The following is a 24,149-nucleotide window of genomic DNA, read 5'->3' as shown; positions in this document are numbered from 1 at the left end:
TCTGTACATATAAATAGTATATATTTTACCTAACATATTCATCATTTGAATTCTGCACATTATAACAAAACCATTTCTGAAACACTTAACCCAGAAGGTCTAGCAACAGTTTTATCATTCTGACCCTCTAACTGTCTAGGCATTCTGAAAGCTCTTTACTACAGTCTACCCCATTCCAACCTATATTACTCAAACACACACTCAATCTTCACTTGTTCCTTTTGCTTTTCTACTAGATTGTATACTCAAGAGCGGAACATATCCTTTGCTTTCATGTCTATTGCATTGTCTAGATGTGCAGGTGTTCTGGGAATTACACATATGCCATATTGATCTTCTCAGGACAGTTCACATTTTTAACACTAGTTAAGCATGATTTTTAAATATTTTTCCTAAAAGTTGAGGACAAAGCGGAGACTTAAACAACTGTCTGTGGTTTTGAAGTTTGTTAACCCCAGATATGTTCCGGGGATGGATTCTTCCTTCCTACGCAACATGACCACTGAAGCCAGCATATCAGACAGCCAGTGCATTCCACAATGAATCTGGACCACAATACTACACAAATTCCCATTCTGGGATGGGCAGTGTCAGTGTGTAAACTAAGTAGTTAATGTAGCAATTTAAGGCAGCTCCAAACCACCCACCAGGGTGATCATTTAAACACAAGTTATGCCAGCAAGCATCACAAACAGAATGTTTGAGGCTCACTTGAGTGGGGAACACCAAGCTCGTTTGCCCATAGCAAGGTCAGTTATGGATTTGAAATGTAGATTCAAATTTTAGTGATTCAGCCAGCCAACCATTGGACCAGAACCTTGGTTTTGGTTATAAAAGCAGCACATGCCAGTCGAGTTACTGTACATTTACAAGAGAAAAAGAAACCTTCACAACAAGATTGCAGACAAAGCTTTTATTTAAATACATAGCACTGACTACAGACATGTCACAAATGAGCTTTTGATGCAAACTGGGGGACGGCCAGTATCCTGCTCATTGAACGGAGCCTATATTTTACAGATTTTGGTCTATACACGAGGCCTCATTTTCTATCGTAGACCCGAGTGCATTTCACATCCCCAATCACGCAGATCTAAAAGAAAATTGTTTTAATATAGTAATAAACAGAAAAAGTGCATATTTGAACAACTTCTTAAATCTTGAAACATCTGTGTCGGGTGGGGTATGGAATAATGATGCTGATTATTCCGACCACACTTACCGACGTGAAGACAGCGAACGGAGCCAGGTTCGTCCGACTGATGTGACCAACGACTGGAAGGCATTGTGACGGATGAAGACGCCGGCTACAGTTGATGACGTCACCAACAATCGCAGCGCTGTTAAGGGGGTAATGCAAGTATGTAGCTATGGACAATGTACAACGCTATACAAAGTACATTGTCCATGCCTGCATACTTACATTACCCCCTTAACAGCACTGCGATAGCCGGTGACATCATCAACTGTAGCCGGCGTCTTCATTCGTCACAATGCCTTCCAGTCGTTGGTCACATCAGTCGGGAAGGAGCCTGGTTGGGATGGAGCCGTTCGCTGTCTTCACGTTGGGGTAAGTGTTGTCGGGGTAGTCAGCATCAATATGCTGACTACCACCATCTGTATTACTACAATGGACACATGAACAACAAAAACCTTAGTCATGTAGAAAGGAGAATGTTATTCCTTTTAAAACAGAAGTTCTAACAATTGACCTCTTCCGCCATAATGTAGTTTATAATTTTATTTCCACTCCTCTAGATGGTACAGCAGTGATAGATCACCATTCATGCAAAGAAGTTTTGTTTTGGATAGAAGACAGCTATGGAGAGCTAGTCAATTGCATACTGAACAAATCTATAAAAAACACAAACCTTCTCATGAATATTAATCGCTACTATGCAGTTAACAGATAATAAACATAAGTCTTCCTAGTCATTGACTGAAAACCTAACCATAGGCAGGGCAGGCTCTAAACCCCAATATCACATTTTTATAAGTCCTTCATAGCCCACCTTAGGGCTAGATCCCCTAAGCTGAGGGGGTACATGGAGGAAGTGCCACTTTCATGACTTCCTCCTGGATCTTGCTCTCATGTGTGGGTCCAAAGTATCCATGCCTCCCTTGGGAATCAGTGTTGGGGGATATGCTGTAGCCCCATCCATGATGTCAGATGAGCCACACTAAAGGCTGGGCAGAGTGACTATGCAGAGGAATAGCTTCCTAGGCTGCATGCACAGTATTGGCTTTTCATGTTCAGCATGACTAGTAATATCTTACAATGACAGGTTCACTTATATATGTGGTGGGGAGTGAATGAATCATAGGTAGAGGCCCCATTATGTCACTGGTCCCCACAGCACAAAAGAGGGATATCCACCATGCAAGAACTGGAAGATTGTAAACCCATTCTATAACAAGTTAATAAAGAGTAGAGTTGTCCACCCATGCTTGCTCGCATACACAAAAAAAAAAAATTATATTGACCTACTAAACAGATGTACAAGTCAGATTGTTGTTTTCCCAAAAATGGTTCTCTGGATTTGTGCACATGGCCATATAGCTCCATGCTTACAGATATTTTGTCAAGTTGCCTCCCCTCCCTTCTGCACTGGTTACCCCAGTTCTGATACAGTTATCCAATAGGATAAGACAGCAGTGTGAACTGCAGGGTCTCTACATAAGGTCCATAAATCAGTGAGGTTTCATTTCCATTTTGGCATCAAAATGAAACAGTGGAGATGGATTAAGCCAATACTCATGTGCACTTGGCCTCACACACTCCCTATAGGCTGGTGTAGAAATGGTTTCCTAACTGGATACTTACAGTTACCAATCGGCCATCCTTTACTTGTCGTGTTATTGTAGACTCTTTGTCATCCCATTTCTGCACTTGTTTTAATACTGCATTTACCAGTGTTATAATGGTCTAACAAATGAAAAAAAAGCAGGTAAGGACAGCTGATATCTTCATATAAAGTCAGTTTCTACAGTAAATCCTGGACATCTGCCGATTTACAAGTACTAAAATACAACATGAATCCCAGCAATACACAACTGAGAATTATTCTAGTTACGTCATGCTACACCCATTCCCTAATAAAGCTCTTTTATTTTTCCTTCAACCATGGACAATATAACCAGGAATTTACTTTTTGAATATCAATTGAGGTGTGTCATTAGGAAACCAGGCAGGGAAGCAGAAAAGAAGTCTAGGGAGCACACATTGGGAAACTAAAGCAAATCAATATCATGGAAGCAGATGAGGAAAATGGAACATAGGGCTGATGGGATATAGAATAAAAGGAGGTAAGAGATGGCTCAGGCTAGAGAAATATATAGTGACTTTCAGTTAATTGACACTTTTTCCCTTATTTGAAAAGGTATTTGGTCAACGTGGAGTAATATTTGTTTGTTTTTAAAAGAAAGTGCATTTCCTGGAGGTATACTGGTGTAGTTAGAGGCCTTTTGATCCCTGCAGAGCCAGCAGCCTAGTCCAATACGGTGCATGAATGATTAAAGATAAACATGCAAACCAACAAGGATACTCCCTTCTGTTTTACGCCAGGTGCCCATATACACTGCAGTTTACTTTTTAGCCCTAAATGGCTGCAGACTGTTGTATGCATTGGTGGAAAGAAAGACTACTGACCCAACCTACAGCTGATAGGGAGCTAGACAATGACTGTCCGTCTAGAGCAATGAACACTAGGCTATTTCAGGTCTGGCCGAGATGCTGGACCTCCCCAAGTATGGGGCACCATTGACTTGAGAGTCACCCCCTCTGTGTGGCAAGGAGACTACAAGACACCGTCTAGCCTTGAGAAAAACCCTACACTGTTCAGTAGACATCAGCTCAACTAAAGCAGAGTAGATCAGGTTTTCCTTCCTGCATTTGGAACTGTAGCATGTAACATTAATACTTCTAACAGCATTGCCCAGGACCCACAGAAACCCCCATATAAAACTTGTAGCTGGAATTTCCTCAGGGTAAGATATAATTACCTACAATGATTAACAGTAATGAATAGATTAAAAAATAAAGTCAAAATACTGGTCAAAATCACCATTAGATAAGGATGAGCGCTGTTCGGGTACTTCCGGCCGCCAAATCAATCCAAAACGAGGTTCTTGCGAGACTCGGATGTCATAAATACTCACCTTGCGGCCGCCATCTTCATTTCGCCTGACATCAGGGAAGAGGGAGGGTGTATAGTGTAGTGGTGCTCTTTACTTGTGTCTAGTGCTCTGTCCTTGCTGAGTCCAGTGGTGCATCAGTCCAGTGCTCTGTCCTTGCTGAGTCCAGTGGTGCATCAGGTCAGTGCTCTGTCCTTGCTGAGTACAGTGGTGCTTTTGTCCTGTGCTTAGTTCTGCTAAGTGCATACTTATTTTAAAACTATTAAAAAATTCAAACAAAATAAAAAAAATATACAAAAATCATTTAAAAAAAATATTAAAAAAATTCAAAAAAGTAAAAAAAAAAATTCTTGCAGTCCAGAAACATTAATACTGCAATCTATTAAAAATTGTTCACTGTTCCAGCAGTATTTAAAAAATAGTACTGTAATACAACGTGTGCTGCATATAATGGAGTACCAAAATTTGGAGGATAAAGTAGGGAAAGATCAAGACCCACTTCCTTCTAATGCTGAACCTGCTGCCACTAGTCATAACATAGACAATGAAATGCCATCAACGTCGTCTGTCAAGGCCGATGCCTAATCTCCTAGTAGAGGGCATGTAAAATCCAAAAACCCAAAGGTCAAAAAAATTACCAAAAAAAAGGAAATTAAAAACATCTGAGGAGAAACGAAAACTTGTCAATATGCCATTTTCGACACAAAGTGGCAAGGAACGGCTTAGGCCCTGGCCCGTGTTCAGGACTAGTGGTTCAGCTTCACCCAAGGATCTAAGCCCTCCTCCTCCCCCCCCTCCAAAAAATTTAAAAAAGAGTTATGCTGTCAGCAACAACAACAGCAAACAACTCTGCCTTCTATAGAGATGTCCTCACAAATCCCCAAGGCGAGTCCAAGGGTGTTGGTGGTTGCGAAGCCTGACCTTCCCCTCACTGTACGGGAAGAGGTGGCTTCTTCCACCATTTGCAGCACACCCTCTGCATATGCTGGAAGGATCACCCACAGTGTAGATCCAGATTTGGATAAGCAAGGTGTCAATGTTGTAGACCGGGAGGAGGATATTGATGTAGCTGGCGCTGTGGAGGAACTTGACGAGGAGGATGCTGATGTGGTTATCTTAAATGAGGCACCAGGGAGGGAATCAGTTGTTCTCCATGGGATAAAAAAAAAAGCCCATCATTATGCCTGGACAGAAGACCAAGAAATGCACCTCTTCGGTCTGGAGTTATTTTTATCCCAATCCGGACAACAAATGTATGGCCATATGTAGCTTATGTAAAGCTCAAATAAGCAGGGGTAAGGATCTTGGCCACCTAGGGACATCCTCCCTTATACGTCACCTGAATAACCTTCATAGTTCAGTGATTAGTTCAGGAACTGGGGCTAGGACCGTCATCAGTCCAGGGACACCTAAATCCCTTGGTCCTGTTGGATACACACCACCAACACCCTCCTCGTCAACTTCCTCCACGATCTCCATAAGATTTAGTCCTGCAGGCCATGTCACCAGCCAGACTGAGTCCTCTTCAATCCGGGATTCATACGAGGAATCCTGCAGCGGTACGCCTACTACTGCCGCTGCTGCTGGTAGTCGGTCATCTTCCCAGAGGGGAAGTCGTAAGAACGCTACGTCTTTCACCAAACAGTTGACCGTCCAACAGTCTTTTGCCATGAGCACAAAGTACGACAGTAGTCACCCTATTGCAAAGCGGATAACTGCGGCTGTAACTGCAATGTTGGTGTTAGACGTGCGTCCGGTGTCCGCCATCAGTGGAGTGGGATTTAGACGGTTGATGGAGGTATTATGTCCCCGGTACCAAATCCCGTCGAGATTCCACTTCACTAGGCAGGCGATACCAAAGATGTACAGAGAAGTACGAACAAGTGTCCTCAGTGCTCTGAAAAATGCGGTTGTACCCACTGTCCACTTAACCACGGACATGTGGACAAGTGGTTCAGGGCAAACGAAGGACTATATGACTGTGACAGCCCACTGGGTAGATGCATCGCCTTCCGCAGCAACAGCAGCAACTGCATCAGTAGCAGCATCTCCACAACGGCTGCTCGTGCCAAGACAGGCAACATTGTGTATCACAGGTTTTAATAAAAGGCACAACGCTGACAACCTCTTAGAGAAACTGAGGGAAATCATCTCACAGTGGCTTACCCCACTTAGAGTCTCCTGGGGATTTGTGGTGTCAGACAACGCCAGTAACATTGTGCGGGCATTACATATGGGCAACTTCCAGCACGTCCCATGTTTTGCCCACAACGTTAATTTGGTGGTGCAGCATTACCTGAAGAATGACCGGGGTGTGCAGGAGATGCTTGCGGTGGCCCACAAAATTGCTGGACACTTTCGTCATTCTGCCAGTGCCTACCGCAGACTCGAGCAACATCAAAAAAGTCTGAACCTGCCCTGCCATCACCTCAAACAAGAGGTTGTGACGCGCTGGAACTCCACCCTCTATATGCTGCAGAGGATGGAGGAGCAGCAAAAAGCCATTCAAGCCTACACAGCCACCTACGACATAGCAAAAGGAGTGGGAATGCGCCTGAGTCAAGCGCACTGGAGACTGATTTCCGTGTTGTGCAAGGTTCTGCAGCCGTTTGAACTTGCCACACGAGAAGTCAGTTCCGACACTGCCAGCTTGAGTCAGGTGATTCCCCTGATCAGGATGTTGCAGAAGCAGCTGGAGAAAGTGAGGGAGGAGCTGGTAAACTATTGCGATTCAACAAAGCATGTAGCTCTTGTGGATGAAGCCCTTCGTACGCTGTGCCAGGATCCAAGTGTGGTCACTCTTTTAAAGTCAGAGGAATGCATTCTGGCCACCGTGCTGGATCCTCAGTTTAAAGCGTATGTTGTGTCTCTGTTTCCGGCGGACACAAGTCTACAGCGGTGCAAAGACCTGCTGGTCAGGAGATTGTCCTCTGAAGAGGACCGTGACATGCCAACAGCTCCTCCTTCATTTTCTTCAACACCTGTGGCTGCGAGGAAAAAGCTCAGTTTTCCTAAAAGACCCCGCTGGCGGGGATGCTGAGAACATCTGGTCTGGACTGAAGGACCTGTCAACCATTGCAGACATGTCTACTGTCGCTGCATTGGATGCTGTCACAATTGAAAAAATGGTGGAGGATTACTTTGCTGACACCATCCAAGTAGACATGTCAGACAGTCCATATTCTTACTGGCAGGAAAAAAAGGCAGTTTGGAAGCCCCTGTACAAACTGGCTCTATTTTACCTGAGTTGTCCCCCCTCCAGTGTGTACTCGGAAAGAGTTTTTAGTGCAGCGGGGAACCTGGTTAGTGAGCGGCGAAGGAGGTTGCTTCCGCAAAACATAGAAAAAATGATGTTCATAAAAATGAATTATCAATTCCTCAATCAAGTACAGCACTGGCCTCCAGATACTACAGAGGGACCTGTGGTTGTGGAGTCCAGCGGGGATGAATTGATAATGTGTGAGGATGAGGAAGTACACACTGAAGGGGGCCAGGAATCAGAGGATGATGATGAGGACGACATCTTGCCTCAGTAGAGCCAGTTTAGTTTGTACAGGGAGAGATGAATAGCTTTTTTTGTGTGGGGGCCCAAACAAACCAATCATTTCAGCCACAGTTTTGTAGGCCCTGTTGCTGAAATGATTGGTTTGTTAAAGTGTGCATGTCCTATTTCAACAATATAAGGGTGGGTGGGAGGGCCCAAGGACAATTCCATCTTGCACCTTTTTTTTTTCTTTGCCAGCTTGTTTTGTGGGGGTCCAAACAAACCAATCATTTCAGCCACAGTTTGGTAGGCCATTTCGCTGAAAGGATTGGTTTGTTAAAGTGCGCATGTCCTATTTCAACAACATCAGGGTGGGTGGGAGGGCCCAAGGACAATTCCATCTTGCAACTCTTTTTTTGGCATTATGTGCTCTTTGGGGCCTAGTTCTATCTCCATCAGAGATAGTCCTGCAGGCCATGTCACCGGCACAGCTATGTTGGTGTTAGACGTGCGTCATCTGTACAGTGAAATTCAGACCAGTTGGAGGAGGTATTGTGGCCCCGGTACCAAATTGGGTACCGGGGCCACTCCACTACGCAGTCCAGATAGCTGCGTATCAGATATTAAACTACGTTCAGTGTTGCTGCCAAAGAAAAAAATAATTAAAATGCCCTGTCATCATCGAAAACAAGAGGTAATGATGCACTAGAACTCCACCCTCTATATGCTGCAGAGGATGGAGAAGCAGAAAAAGGCCATTCAAGCCTACACAGCCACCTACGATGGGCCACGTGTTTGTGCCGCCCACTTGTGTCGCTTAGCTTAGACATCCAGGTACCTCGGTGCAACGTTTTGGACTAAAAACAATATTGTGAGGTGTGAGGTGTTCTGAATAGACTGGAAATTAGTGGAAATGACTGTTTTTGAATGTTATTGAGGTTAATAATAGCGTAGGAGTGGAAAAAAAAAAAAAAAAAAAAAATGGATTTTAGCACTTTTTATGCTTTTTTAAAAATAAATCAGAACCCAAAACCCTAAATCAGAACCAAAACCTTTCGTCAGGTGTTTTGGCAAAACAAATCAGAACCCAAAACCTCAAGCTAATCAGAACCCAAAACACTAAAAGTGGCCGGTGCACACCCCTACCATTAGATCATCATTTTTAATATCAAGTGCAGTGACTGTGGATATACGCAGTCTAGATTAACACTGTCTTTGTATGTCTATTATAGTTGAAAACTAGACTCAATAGACAAAAACCATGATTAAAAAAAAAATAAACCACATCCGTGTCTCCAGTGGCCAACAGTGTACTCCTCACCTTGACAACTCTGCCATCTGCAGTGGTTTCATCAAATGCTTCGTTTAGTTTAAAAATCATTGATGTCGACTTAAGGGTGTTCTCTTGTTTTATGCACCACTCCTCTACATTAATAGATATAATCATATCAGGACTCCATGCGTTAGCCATTTTCCGGGAAGCATTATTCACTCCTGCAACAGAAAGGAGAACGCTCATGAAATTGATCTCACAGGTGATAACGTATACAATGGTACAAATAAAATAGTCTTGAAAAACAGTGCTAGACAGAGCATTGCGTCCTTCCTTTCAACATAGCATCTCAAGTGCATTTGCAAAGCCTCCACACAGCACAGCTGTCAGATCTATCGTATTGTACTGAGCATCTACAGATGTCAAATGCTGGAGGCACTCAGTGTGGAGCAAAAGCAGATGTACTGGTGTATTTTCTTACATTATTCTTTTGTTTGTTTTTCAATTATACACTGTACTATTATATAATTCTACATAAAATAGAGGAAAGGTGCAATCATGTAAACCTCAAATAAGTAGCCAAATGCAAGTCCAAGTAGCCTAGTAAAGAGTCATAATAAAAACACAAAAGCCATCTTTGGGACACCTCTACATTATATTCACTCATCTAGTCCGACTGTACCTTTTATAACTAAGGTGCTCATATGCAGTGTGTGATCCCTAAAAGACGACCAATCCTGGTGAACATGTATGTAATACAACCTGGCCGTCTGCCCAAGTGCCAAATGTGATCCGACAGAAAATCCTCTACGTGCATGACCAAGTTTTAGAGAGCCGGCCACAAGCTTAAGAAATCTGTCCACGATCAAACTATAAAGTAAGGCTCAACAGAAACAAAACCAAGAAAGTTTTACAAGAGTTATTTTACCATAAACTGATAATGACATTTTTACTAGGGATGTGCATCGGCGACTTTTGAGGTCTCGTGTTTTGGATCCGGATTTTCGTTATTTTTGGGGTTCGGATTTGTCTCGCAAAACACTTGACGAAAGGTCTCGGTTCGGATTTAAGGTTTTGGATTCGGATTTTTTTTGAAAAAAACATAAAAAGTTTAAAAATCAAGTTTTTGGGCTTATTTTCACTCCTAGGCAGTGCCGTAACTAGACATTTTAGTGCCCTGGGCGAGACAGGGCACCGGCGCCCCCCATCTAAGTGGGAGTGACATTTGTCAAGTGGGTGTGGCCAACCTAATGTGGGGGTGTGGCTAGCATCTGACCACTTTCTGCAGCAATTCTTTCAATTTCTCTCTTCATAGGATTCAGGAATAGCCCAAAAAAATTTCCCTTACTGTCAACACCGGATATAAGGCCAGACAAAGCAATTACCCTGTGTATTACACTGTATCAGTAGGAGATCGGTATATACTGCATTGTATATTATACTAATGTAACCTCATTTTAATATATATCAGCAGAGTGAAGAATATACATCTATGTTTAATGCTGCAGTGAAGTAGTTATGTAATTGGGAAACGCAGGTCAGCCCTGTCTCTCTCTTGAAAGCTTCATGCTATCCAGTAAACAGAATCACACATCGCCTCACAAATATGATTTACCACTCTCGGAATGTAAATTCTGCCTGACAGCTCCACACTAAACAAGCCCATTTACCGAGGTTCAAATGGCTCAGCTGACTGCTCCGCTAAGCGCCCTGCTCCCACACTCCAATCTTTCACAACCTTGAGACAGCGAAGTGTTCGTGCCCGCAGCCCGGAGGTACGGGGCGGCTGAGTCCCTTGTTGACCTGCGCTGGGAGAAACGATAGCAACTCACCACAGCGCCCACAATAATGGAGAATTCAGCTTTTCACTTTCTTCCGCAGTGGAACGCATGTGCGTTCCAACAACAGGAAGTTCGGCATTTGGAACGCAAATGCGTTCCAAATGCCGAACTTCCTGCTTTCACATGCGTTCCACTGCATGGATTGTTGCTTGTAGGAGAGCTGAATTAGAGCGGCAATTCCTCTGGGCATGAAGGCACGTATCAGGTGGCTGCGCCTCCTTGGGCTTGCGCCCGGGGCAGTCGCACCGCCCGCACCGCCGTCGTTACGGCTCTGCTCCTAGGCTATTATTAACCTCAATAACATTCAATAACAAGCATTTCCACTAATTTACAGTGTATTCTGAACACCTCACAATATAGTTATTAGTCCAAAACGTTGCAACAAGGTATCTTTCTGGACTGCGTAGAGGAGTGGGTCACCACAATATATATTAAAAACCCTGAACTTTTATGAATCGCACCAATAAATGTACCTGGACTGCGTAGAGGAGTGGGTCACCACAATATATATTAAAAACCCTGAACTTTTATGAATCGCACCAATAAATGTACCTGGACTGCGTAGAGGAGTGGGTCACCACAATATATATTAAAAACCCTGAACTTTTATGAATCGCACCAATAAATGTACCTGGACTGCGTAGAGGAGTGGGTCACCACAATATATATTAAAAACCCTGAACTTTTATGAATCGCACCAATAAATGTACCTGGACTGCGTAGAGGAGTGGGTCACCACAATATATATTAAAAACCCTGAACTTTTATGAATCGCACCAATAAATGTACCTGGACTGCGTAGAGGAGTGGGTCACCACAATATATATTAAAAACCCTGAACTTTTATGAATCGCACCAATAAATGTACCTGGACTGCGTAGAGGAGTGGGTCACCACAATATATATAATAAGAAAACCATCAACTTGTTTGATTCGCACCAATAAATGTACCTGGACTGCGTAGAGGAGTGGGTCACCACAATATATTAAAAACCCTGAACTTTTATGAATCGCACCAATAAATCTACCTGGACTGCGTAGAGGAGTGGGTCACCACAATATATTAAAAACCCTGAACTTTTATGATTCGCACCAATAAATGTATATGGACTGCGTAGAGGAGTGGGCACTGGGCACCACAATAAAATATATAAAAAACCTTCAACAGGTCTGCATTACACTACACATACGGCTGCTCCTCCATCCTCTCCATCATATACATGTTGGAGTTTTAGCGTGTGACAACCTCTTGTTTTTGATAATGTCAGTGCATTTTGAATATTTTTCAATTTGCCCCACACCACTGAATGTACTTTATCTATGATACGCATCTATCTATCTTGACTGCGTAGTGTGGTGGCCCCGGTACACAATTTGGTACCGAGGCCACAATATAATTAAAAAACCCTCCACGTGTCAGAATTCCACCAAACAAGTATCTGGACTGCGTAGTGGGGTGGCCCCGGTACCCAATTTGATACCGGGGCCACAATACCTCCTCCAAACATGGTACAGACAATTCGTCATTGAGATCCCATCAAGTATGTTAAAGACAGACAGGGTCCAAGTGTTATTGGTTGACTTTGTAAACCAAAAAACTGTCCCTGTTGCACATAGTCGTGCAATGAAGACTGACTTTTTCATTTAAAGGCACCATCTTTCAAGTGTAGTGTTTGTAAGTCTAAGTCATATTATACTTTTGGTAAAATTGGTTTATTTTGTTCCTCTTTATGGTAATTAGTAATAGAATTAAAGTATTAAATAGAATTAAAGTATGAAATAGAATTAAAGTATTAAATAGAATTAAAGTATGAAATAGAATTAAAGTATTAAATAGAATTAAAGTATGAAATAGAGTGGTATAGAGTTGTAGTGTGGTATAGATAGAGTGGTCCCCACAATATAATAATAAAACCCTCAACTGGTCTGAATTCCACCAAACAAGTATCTGGACTGCGTAGTGTGGTGGCCCCGGTACACAATTTGGTACCGAGGCCACAATATAATTAAAAAATTGGGCATCAACTGTCACCGTTGTTTAATATCTGATACACCTAAATATGGACTGCACAGTGGAGTGGCCCCGGTAGTAAATTTGGTGCCGGGGCCACAATACCTCCTCCAACTTCCAAGTGTAGTGTTTATAAAGACAGACAGCGTCGAAGTGTTATCAGTTGGCTTTCTTAACCCTAAAATTGTCCCTGTTGCAAATATTCGTGCAATGGACAGTTACTTTTTTATTGAAAGACTCAAGCTTTCAAGTGTAGTGTTTATAAAATATAAACAATACAGTAGTTTTAGAGCACGTCAATACCTCTTGTTTTAAATTATGACACCGCATTTTACTTTTGGTTTAATTTCTTGAATTTTTTAAAATTTGGTTTTACTTTTTGAACATGGCAAACGACTGTTGATTGGTCATATAATGCCAAAAAAAAAGTTCCAAGATGGAATTGTCCTTTGGCCCTCACACCCACCCTTATGTTGTTGAAATAGGACATGCACACTTTAACAAACCAATCATTTCAGCGACAGGGCCTACCAAACAACTTTGGCTGAAATGATTGGTTTGTTTGGGCCCCCACACCAAAAAAGCTATTCATCTCTCCCTGTACAGACTAAACAGGCTCTACTGAGGCAAGATGTCGTCCTCATCCTCAACCTCTGATTCCTCTCCCCCTACAGTGTGTACTTCCTCCTCATCACACATTATCAATTCGTCCCCGCTGGACTCCACAACCACAAGTCCCTCTGTACTATCTGGAGGGCAGTGCTGTACTTCATTGAGGAATTGATTATTCATTTTTATAAACATCATTTTTTCAACGTTGTGAGGAAGCAACCTCCTTCGCCGCTCACTGACCAGGTTCCCCGCTGCACTAAAAACTCTTTCCGAGTACACACTGGAGGGGGGGACAACTCAGGTAAAATAGAGCCAGTTTGTACAGGGGCTTCCAAACTGCCTTTTGGAGTTCTACCACGTCACTACCTCTAGTTAATTTAGATTGCAAGGCTTGTAAATATAAATACTTTGAAGATAAAAAAAAGCAGGCTGCACAGACTGTGGAGCTAGAAAGTGAAATTAAATGGACCACGTTACTTTGGTGGCTATCTATGCCCCCCCCCCCGCCCTACACTTGTAGTTGAATATAAATAAAGCAGCCTGCATAGACTGTAGAACTAGCAATTCAAATATACAAACAAATGGACAAAGGCAGTTTGGTATCTGTCTGCATCAGATCCCCTCTCCACTAGGAGTAAAACAGAAAACTTTTCAGCCGTTATATAATCTAGAATATAAATAGAAATTGAGAAATGCAATTTGGTATCTGTCTGCATCATAATCATCAACATCCTCCTCAGCGCCAGCTACATCAATATCCTCCTCCCAGTGTACAACATTCACACCTTCATTAGCCAAATCTGTAACTGGACTGTGGGTGATCCTTCCAGCATATGCAGAGGGCGTGCTGCAAATGCTGGATGGAGTCACCTCTTCCCGTACAGTGATGGGAAGGTCAGGGTTCACAACCAACAACACCCTTGGACTCGCCTTGGGGATTTGTGATGTGATCTGTTTAGAAGGCAGAGTTCTTTGCTGTTTTGTTGTTGTTGCTGACAGCATAACTCTCTTAAATTTTTTGTAGGGGGGGGGAGGAGGGCTTAGATCCTTGGGTGAAGCTGGACCACTAGTCATGAACACGGGACAGGGCCTAAGCCGTTCCTTGCCACTACTTGTCGTAATTGGCATATTGCCAACTTTACGTTTCTCCTCAGATGATTTTAAGTTTCTTTTTTTGCTGTTTTTTGAGAACTTGGGCTTTTTGGATTTTACATGCCCTGTACTAGGAGATTGGGCATCGTGCTTGCCAGACGACGTTGATGGCATTTCATCGTCTATGTCATGACTAGTGGCAGCAGCTTCAGCATTAGGAGGAAGTGGGTCTTGATCTTTCCCTACTTTATCCTCCAAATTTTTGGTCTCCATTATATGTAGCACAAGATACTGCAGAATGTGTGAACTTGGTAATATTGCAGTACCAATGGACTTATACTGCTGGATTGGTTTTGCAAATTTGGTTATAATTATTATATATTTATTTTTTTTTAAATTTTTTATTTTTTTTTACTTTTTTTTTATTTTTAAAAAACTTGGGAATAGTGGGGAAATAACTATGCCCTTAGAAGCACAGAGCACAGGACACAGCACCACTGGACTGAACAGGACACGGCACAGGACCCAGCAGCACTACGGAACTCAGCAGGACAGAGCACAGGACACAGCACCACTGGACTGATACTGCAGAATGTGTGAACTTTGTAATATTGCAGTACCAATGGACTTATACTGCTGGATTGGTTTTGCAAATTTGGTTATAATTATTATTTTTTTTTATTTTTTTTTAATTTTTTATTTTTTTTTACTTTTTTTTTATTTTTTAAAAACTTGGGAATAATGGGGAAATAACTATGCCCTTAGAAGCACAGAGCACAGGACACAGCACCACTGGACTGAACAGGACACGGCACAGGACCCAGCAGCACTACAGAACTCAGCAGGACAGAGCACAGGACACAGCACCACTGGACTGATACTGCAGAATGTGTAAACTTTGTAATATTGCAGTACCACTGGACTTTTACTGCTGAATGTGTGAACTTGGTAATATTGCAGTACCAATGGGCTTATACTGCAGGATTGGTTGTGCAAATTTTGTGGTAATTAAAAAAAATTAAAGTAGTTTTTGGTATTTTTTAAAAAAACTTTTTTTTATTTTTTTAAACACAGGGGAATATTGGGGAAATAACTATGCCCTTAGAAGCACAGAGCACAGGACACAGCACCACTGGACTGAACAGGACACAGCACAGGACCCAGCAGCACCACTGACCTCAGAAGGACAGAGCACAGCACACAGCACCACTGGACTGATACTGCAGAACACGGCACAGCACAGCACAGCACAGCACACAGCACAGCACAGCACAGCACAGCACAGCACAGCACAGCACAGAACTAAACAGCACAGCACGAGATCTACCAGGACAGAGGACCACCTAACACACCCTCCCTCTACCCTGATCAATGCCCGAGTGAAGATGGCGGCGACTAGCGGGGAATTTATAGGATCCGAGTATCGCGAGATCCGACAACGGGATTATGAGTCAGAGCCTCAGTTTCACATTTGAATTTGGCGCCAATACCCGGATCTGTCTCGGATCCGACTCGGATCCGCAACGTTCGGGTGGGCTCGGATTTCATAAATCCGAGTGCGCTCATCCCTAATTTTTACTAGAATATCAGAGTACCTTAGGTCCCAGACACTGAGTATTTAGTCTTCAGTGCAGTCAGCTGCATTTTCACTTAGGGAACACATGTTCTCTATGGCAAGTGTGACCTCCATACTCCCTAAAAACAGGATGCACCTGAAATAGTACACGCTGCATACTAATCTTTAGAGTTTAGATGTCTCTACAATGCAGGATGTGTTAGGACAAGTGGTCTGCACCCACTAGGGAGAAAACCATGGGAAATTGAAACTGTTCATGCTCCATCAGAGGAGTTGCACATTCCCACATTGGTGCAATTGGACAGTAACCACCTTAGTTGGCAAATTGGGGAAGAACTTGCAACAAAAGCCAGTGGTGTCAGTAAGTTCTGGTTTGACATTTCACAGGAGACCACTAATCAAACAAATCCACTACTGTCACTAACTTTGCAGCATAAAGATCTTTTAGGAGCGGAGGGTGCAGGTCACCTCATTGAGTATGCCAAAAACCACAATCACATCTGATTATAAAACCAACCAAAATCATCCATCCTTCAAAATCTGTAGTGTTGCACAATCTTATCTAGAAGATTAATCACTTATTGAATCATACAAAGCCACAGATTGGGTACATTAGAACGCTACATTGTTAGTAGCAATTACAGCAGATTAAATGGTTGAGATTTATACAGATCCTGATGTGTGTGGGAGAAAGTTAAGAGGAGTGGGCATTACCTTTAAGTGCATATAAAACATTTACACAAAAAAACCAAACATACCCAACAACCAAAAGTATTTATGTTCACAAGTAGATTTCTTTTAAATGAAGTTAAAGTACCCTTCCTTTAGATGCAATGCATCTATTAATTATTGAAAGAGACTTTAGCAACACAGAATACATTTTTCTCAATAAATACTTTTGCGCTAGATCACTATAGCTAAAGAAATGGACTACAACTACTTTGTAGAAGTTTATATTCTGTGCAATTAACCTAGCAGGGTTATTGACAACAGTATTAAAAAAAAGTTAGAGTTGATCATAATGAGTTTTATATAAAAAATACATGTTTTTTTTTTAACAATTACATACTTCAGAAACTTTTTAATTGCTAATCCTGCATCAATAGACACCTAACTTACCACATATTTCCAAGTATTTATCAAAGGCATCTTTGTCAGGCTCCACCAATTTCCAGGTCCCCACGAAGATATCACCCATGGTGGCTGTATTGTGGAATAAACTAAAAACCTATAAGAAACCCAGAGAGTAAGCAGGCTTGATGCACAAATCTGGCTTTTTATATAGATGTGGGGCTAAGCTCTAGTGATGTCATTACTTACAAGGAGTCGGTTCAGCTGTGAGAAACCTCCCTCTGTCCTCTAGTGCTGATTCAGCATTTGTGATCTGGCATAAAGTAGACTATCCCTCTTAAGTGTTTAAACAAGAAACTACTTGTCTTTACCACCCTTTCTCTCACTCCACACCCACACTTGGACCTGTTCTGACTGCACACTTTGTCCATTACTCCTCTTTTCACTTTCACTGCAAAAGCTGCCTTGATGCTGTGTGAAATCACAGCACTGTTACTGGCTTATTTGTTCATTAACCACTTCACACAAGTCTTTCAGCACTTAATGTAAGACAGATCTTTGACTCTACTCGAATCTCAGCTTCAGGGTTGCAACGTGTGTGTGTGTGTGTGTGTGTGGTGCCACGTTGCAGAGGCACAAATCAGCACATGGCATCAAAGAACAGTACATACAGTATATTAATTTAAAGTGACATAAATGAATGTGACACTTGTAAAATAAAACATTATATGTGGCGAGATTTGTGTCACTTGTTTAAATTTATTTATTTATTTTAGAAAATACTGTGTATCAGCATGAGATCTGGCTGACCTTCTATGCTTCTGGATGCAACAACGTGGAAAAAAACGCTAAAACCCTCAGGTATTTTCAACCTAAGCTCACATGAATTATCACAAACACAGATTAGTGTGCTGAACAAAGGGTTGAAATATGCCCCTACGAAGCCAATTAATAAATTCAATACTTTTTTAGATGTCCAACGGTTCGTTATAAAAATTACTCTTAAAAAGTTCTTTGCTAAAACACCGTTGGAACGCACCATAAGATTAGAACAGGATATTTACAAACACACGAACTTGAAACCTGATTCAAACTTCTATCCACGACAAGTCAAAGGGAGTCTTATTGACAGGTTTGAAACTCTAGTCCTTGATGACATTGGAAATATCAAACAACAAAAACATAAGGCCGTTAATCTAACACAATCTGAAATGGAGGCACTAAAAGAATTACAAAACATTAGGAACATCATCATCAAGCCAGCAGATTAGGGTGGCGGGATAGTCTTTTTAAATACAGATGACTATAATTCGGAAATGTATAGATTACTTTCAGACACGTCTACATATGAGCGCTTAAAAACTAATCCCTCCACTATATACTCGGATAAGAATGGATTTCAATTCATCAAAGGGAGGGACCTGGACATTCTCACTACCAATGAATTCAGTTATTTACACAACCCCCATCCTATCATTCCGGTAATTTATTACCTACCAAAAATTCCCAAAAATCATACGAATCCACCAGGAAGACCGATCATTTCACGAATCGGATCCATAACTGCTAATCTCTCCCACTATCTAGACACCTACCTACAACCATATGTAAAACAGCAGAGAGCTTATTTGAAAGACACTACACACATCTTACAGATATTAGAAAATACTACATGGCATGATAGTTATTGGTTAGTTACATGTGATGTGACTTCCCTATACACTGTAATAAAACACGAACTAGGTATCATGAGCATTAAATATTTTCTTAATCAGGACCCCAACATGAATAGTAGACAGATAGAATTCATCCTCACAAATATAGAGTTCATTCTAAAGCATAATTATTTCTGGTTTAATGATGAATTCTATCTACAAGTACAAGGGACAGCCATGGGCACCAGATTTGCCCCCAGCTATGCCAATTTATATATGAGTTTTTGGGAAAATCAATATGTTTGGTCAGACAATAACTGGGTGGCAAATCTGGTGCTCTGGAAGCAATTTATTGATGATGTTTTCATCATTTGGAATGGTCCTGAATCCTCCCTACTTCAATTTTTGTCTTATATAGACACAAATGATTATAGGCTGAAATTCACTGCTAAATACAGTAAAGTTTCTGTGGAGTTTTTAGATCTGGAAATCTTCATTATCAACAACACAATAGCCACTAAAACATATAGGAAGCCGGTTGATATAAATAGCTACATCTTGTCAGATAGCTATCACCATCCCCAATGGCTGAAGAGTATCCCCTTCAGCCAATTCACAAGGGTCTGTCGCAATTGTACACAACTGGATGACTATATTGAACAAGGCACTCAAATGATCACTGAGTTTCAGGACAAGAAATATGACACTCACTTAGTAAATAAAGTCTTTGAACAATTGAAACATACTGAACGTAGCTCATTATTGAAATATAGATCAGGAGAAATGCCTAATACCTTGATGATGGCATCAACAAACAAAGATCAGGTATACTTTATATCTGACTATTCAAATGGAGCAAAACAGTTGAAACACATGATTAACAAACATTGGCATATTCTATTAAAAGATGAAACAGTAGGACCCTTACTACCAAAGCACCCTAAAATGGTCTTTAGGAAAGTCCCGGATCTTAAAATATCTCTCGTCAAAGATCACATCAGAAACAATATCACTAAAAATGACTGGCTAACTACTGCAAGTAAAAAACGGGTTTCTACCACTGTGGAAAGTGTATTAACTGTAAAACCCTGAATTACAGGTCCACCAGTGCTACCTCCAAATTTCATTCCTCATACAATAAAACCAGTTTTTCTATAAAGGAATTCATCACTTGTGACACCAAAAATGTGGTGTACTTGTTAACATGCCCATGTGCAAAACAATATGTGGGTCGCACAATTAGACCACTTAAAAATCGGATAGGTGAACACATTAGAAATATCAAAAGTGGTTTTGAAAAACATAATTTAAACTTGAACATAGTTGTGACCCTACTGGATTAAGCTTTATAGGCCTGAAACATGTACAATTAAACTGGAGAGGTGGGAACAATATCAAATTAATTAACAAAGAAGAATCAAAGATGATTCTCCTCCTTAATACTCTCACACCGCGAGGATTAAATGCGGAATTCGACCTTTCCATATAAATAATAACAATAAATGAATGCTTCATCAAAGTCCTTTATTTATTCAATCACATTATTGTATATAATTGATTGAGGATGAATACCGCTGCTGAGTCTGCACCCCACTGACCTCCTGTAGGTGATATCTCTGTGTTTACTACGATCATAACACCCTGGTCATGCCCAACCTCTGCCGAACTTGGAAGCCAAGCAGAGTGTTGCCAGATTAGTACCAAGATGTAAGACCATTTGGGAATATTTGGTATAGCAGAAAAACATGTTGAGAAATATTATCCCGAAGGTGATGGAAAGGTGGGAATGTGACCAGCTAGTCATCACTCGCCTGTCAATACCAAAACAGTGATTAGTCATTACATGAACCATAATTATCTATGTATGATATATGGTCAAGTTAATAACTCGAATATTGCTCCTCAATGCATTATTATTCAATATATCAGATATCTACTCCATTTGCTATATTCAGTTGCAGCTTGGTTTACACTAAAATCTATATGTTTGATACTTATATGTGCATAATGTGAATATACCTGTCATAATGCATTAGGTTTACCAATATCGCTAAAGTCGAAATATAAAGTCTGCACCAGATTGATATGCGTAATATATGTTTATCACTGTATAATCCGTTTTATTTGCATGTAATTTAGATTTGTGTTTTCAATCATTGATCCAATGGTTTTCATTAATGTGGCTAATACGCGGACAATCAGGAGCACTATATAAACCCATACTTTTCACCAATACCCTCGATCCCCTGAGGAAATTCGCTCAGCGAATGAAACGCGTTGGGACACCTACCTAGTGACGTCATACCGGAAGCAAGAATTGTGCATCCCACTGTGGAACGCACGCCACATACCGCCTGTGTCATCTTCTCCTCATCTCCTCCCTGCCTGGACACCACCACCTCAATTCTGTTAAGACATCGTAACTACAATCATCGCTACTTCAAGTAAGACTATTACGCTTCAGGATATTGCTCTGGGTTTTCTACCAGAGTTTAACTTCGAGTCCAGAAAGGTTGGTTTTGAGACTGCATTTGTTCGGATTTCCCCGCTAAGACTCTCACGTATGGTTCCAGACAATCCTATATGTTGGACATTTTATTTCTATTTTAATATTTGTATTATCTGCTTTGGATTATTCTGTCATTTAAAGTGTTTATTTTTATTCACATTGTTTTAATTGGAAGTGATGCCGGGTCCGGCACACACGTTTACTATCTAATATTAAATGAATGTACATCAATTAGTTTACAATTGTATTTTAACACTATTGATTACATTATCCTATGGTCTAGTCGCATCCATATTATCCTAACCTGACATCATCATAGGGTCCACTTCACTACAATAATTTCTCAGTTGATATTTTATCAATTAATTGAACTTTCATAAGGGCAATTGAGCGCTTACTTTAAAACTATATCAACTGCTTCAGGTAAGGGATTCCCCTTTAAGTATAGCTGCTCTTGCCACTTTAAGGAGTAGAGCGCAATCTTCATATTTAATCCTAACATGGAAAAAATGCCTATAGCAAGGGCCTAGGCTGTCAGCAAGCAAAATAAACCAGATATGGGGATCACCTCATACAATTAGTTTTGTGTCAAAAATAATGTACCTCATACTATATATAAATAGCCTATTAGAAGCCAGCGTGGCTTTCTATGACCTGTATTAAATCCTACATCTTTGTTCTTTTATATACCTCAGTGATAGCTTTTAATATCTTATATTTTATAGTCCTATCTCAAAGTATAAAGCCAAATTGTGCGTTCTTTTACATTACTGCCTGTGGCCAATGTGAAGCTACATGTAAGCAGGGCCGGTGCTAGGGTTTTCGGCGCCCTAGGCAAAACACCCCCCCTTCCTGCCCCGCCGCCCCCCCCCCCCCCGACAAACACAATAAATAAATAATGAAATAAATGATTAGATTTTATTTACCTGGTCTGTAGATGCAGGGGGGCTCTTCAAACCTCTTCTCTTCTCTTTTCTTTTTATCTCTTCACTTCTTTTCTTTCATTCCTATTGCTGCTCCTCGCCTTCTTCACACAGGAGGCGGAGCGATGCATGCTGGGAGAGGAGGGGGCGTCTGGAAAGAACTTTATTCACACTGTCTGTCACTGACAGACAGTGTGATAATACAGCAGGCGCCGCCGGGTAAAGACCTGTCATCTGATCACTGACGTCAGTGATCAGGTGTGCGATGCACCCCGCCGCCGCTGCACCTATCTTCCACTTCTCTCCGCTGACTAGATTTTCAAATCTAGTCAGCGGCAGCGGCGCCCTGCAGGTCCCGACGCCCTAGGCAACTGCCTAAGGTTGCCTAATAGGAGCGCCGGGCCTGCATGTAAGCTGGAAGTGGCAAGTCCAATAGTTACACTGACAGGTAGTTATTTTCGTGTCTGTACAAGGCTGCACTTGCCGAAATTGACATGTCTTCCAATCTGACTGTCTTTCACAATGTAATAAGTTATAGTTGGTCTATTCTGGCTTATATCTCTATATTGCTGCATTTTCCTCACAGTTGAGTCTGTGTAGGGTCTGGATTCCTATCTCGTTTTTAAGCTCTAAGCAATTATTAAGATGGAAAGGCAGAGACTAAAATGAAACGCTAGAGTCTTGTAGCACTATGGGGCCTATTTATCAAAGGTTTTCACCCTTTAAACAATAAATTGCTATTTATGATTGTAGCATCGCAACAGATATCATAGATATCTGCTGCTTTGCATCTCCTATCGTTTTACTAAGCACCCCCCATAACAGTGTATGGGGAGAGCTCAGTAACGCTATTTAACAATAAATGAAATGAACTTTTCAAACATGTTAATGTACGCCAGCTCAAACTTAGCAAAAATGAAAAGTTTCGGTGCTGTCACGTCTGCTCCGAAGAGCAGGTCTGCTCCGAAGAGCAGAGCTGGACAGCGCATGTGTGGAGGGATCACATGATCCCTCCCTGTCACTCACTCTCTCTCTGCAACTATAATTGCCGAGACAGAGCGAAGATGTTTGTGCGCATGCCCGGGTGTTTCACTCGGCGCATACGCACTGGAGTAAAAAGAGGAGCCCCGTTGACCGCATACTGCTTGGGGAACGAAGCCGCAGTGGTAAGTATGTTTTCCACTTCACAGGAACAGCAGTTTTTCGGAACTGCTGTTCCTGTGTTGCTTTTTTAATAAATATGAGAAATAGTTCAATCGATAAGGATTGAAAATTATTTTTCATATTTTGCGAGTGTTGATAAATGTGCCCCATATGTGACATTGCCCTAGTATCAGTTAATTCATTCAGTCTGAAATATTGTAACTTGAAAAAATATGGGATAAGTAGAATCATGCTATTATAACATGTGAAAAGAAGTCAGGCTGCCAGATGTCCATTGAGTAAACAGTGTTAAGGCATTTTGAAGCCTATTTATTAAACCTTCAATTGGCGCCTATTCCCTGAAAATTGCTGTTTTCGGGGAATAGACACCAATTGAAGTATTTGCCTCATCTATCAATAGTGCATCGCAGCAGATATCTGCTGCTTTGCACTTTTTTTCGCAATACATAGCAGTCCCCATATATGTCTATGGGGACTGCTATGTACCGCAATTTAACAATGAATGGAAATGCTTTTACACATACGGTAATGTACGCCAGCTCAGGCTGACGTACATTACCGTTTCTAATATTGTTCAACACTGTTCAGCACTGTTCAGCTCTGCTCCGAAGAGCAGAGCTTTACATGATCCCTCCCTGTCACACAGCGCATGTGTGGAGGGATCACATGATTCCTCCCTGTCACACTCCACTCTCTGCAACACTGAAGTGCAGGGAAGTTTTCAGACAGAACATGCTCACAAGGCTTCTATAGATCGCACAGCAGCTTCGGGAACAAAGAGGCAGTAAAAAGGTAAGTTTTTAA

The 24,149-nt window shown here is 41.5% G+C and overlaps 1 protein-coding gene across 1 annotated transcript; it reads right to left on the bottom strand.

Annotated features, from left to right (window-relative positions):
* Positions 1 to 898: 898 nt before the first annotated feature.
* On the bottom strand, positions 899 to 17,279 carry LOC142159105 (fatty acid-binding protein, adipocyte-like). The gene is made up of 4 exons (XM_075213709.1): positions 17,143 to 17,279; positions 8,940 to 9,112; positions 2,825 to 2,926; positions 899 to 1,093 (listed from the first exon to the last, which is right to left on the bottom strand). The coding sequence occupies exons 1-4, from the start codon at positions 17,219 to 17,221 to the stop codon at positions 1,043 to 1,045; spliced, it is 405 nt and encodes a 134-aa protein (XP_075069810.1). The 5' UTR covers positions 17,222 to 17,279; the 3' UTR covers positions 899 to 1,042.
* Positions 17,280 to 24,149: the final 6,870 nt, after the last annotated feature.

The sequence above is a fragment of the Mixophyes fleayi genome, chromosome 5, assembly GCF_038048845.1.
Source record: "Mixophyes fleayi isolate aMixFle1 chromosome 5, aMixFle1.hap1, whole genome shotgun sequence".
NCBI classification, from domain to species: Eukaryota; Metazoa; Chordata; class Amphibia; order Anura; family Limnodynastidae; genus Mixophyes; species Mixophyes fleayi.
This window is presented reverse-complemented; position numbering and strand designations above follow the sequence as displayed.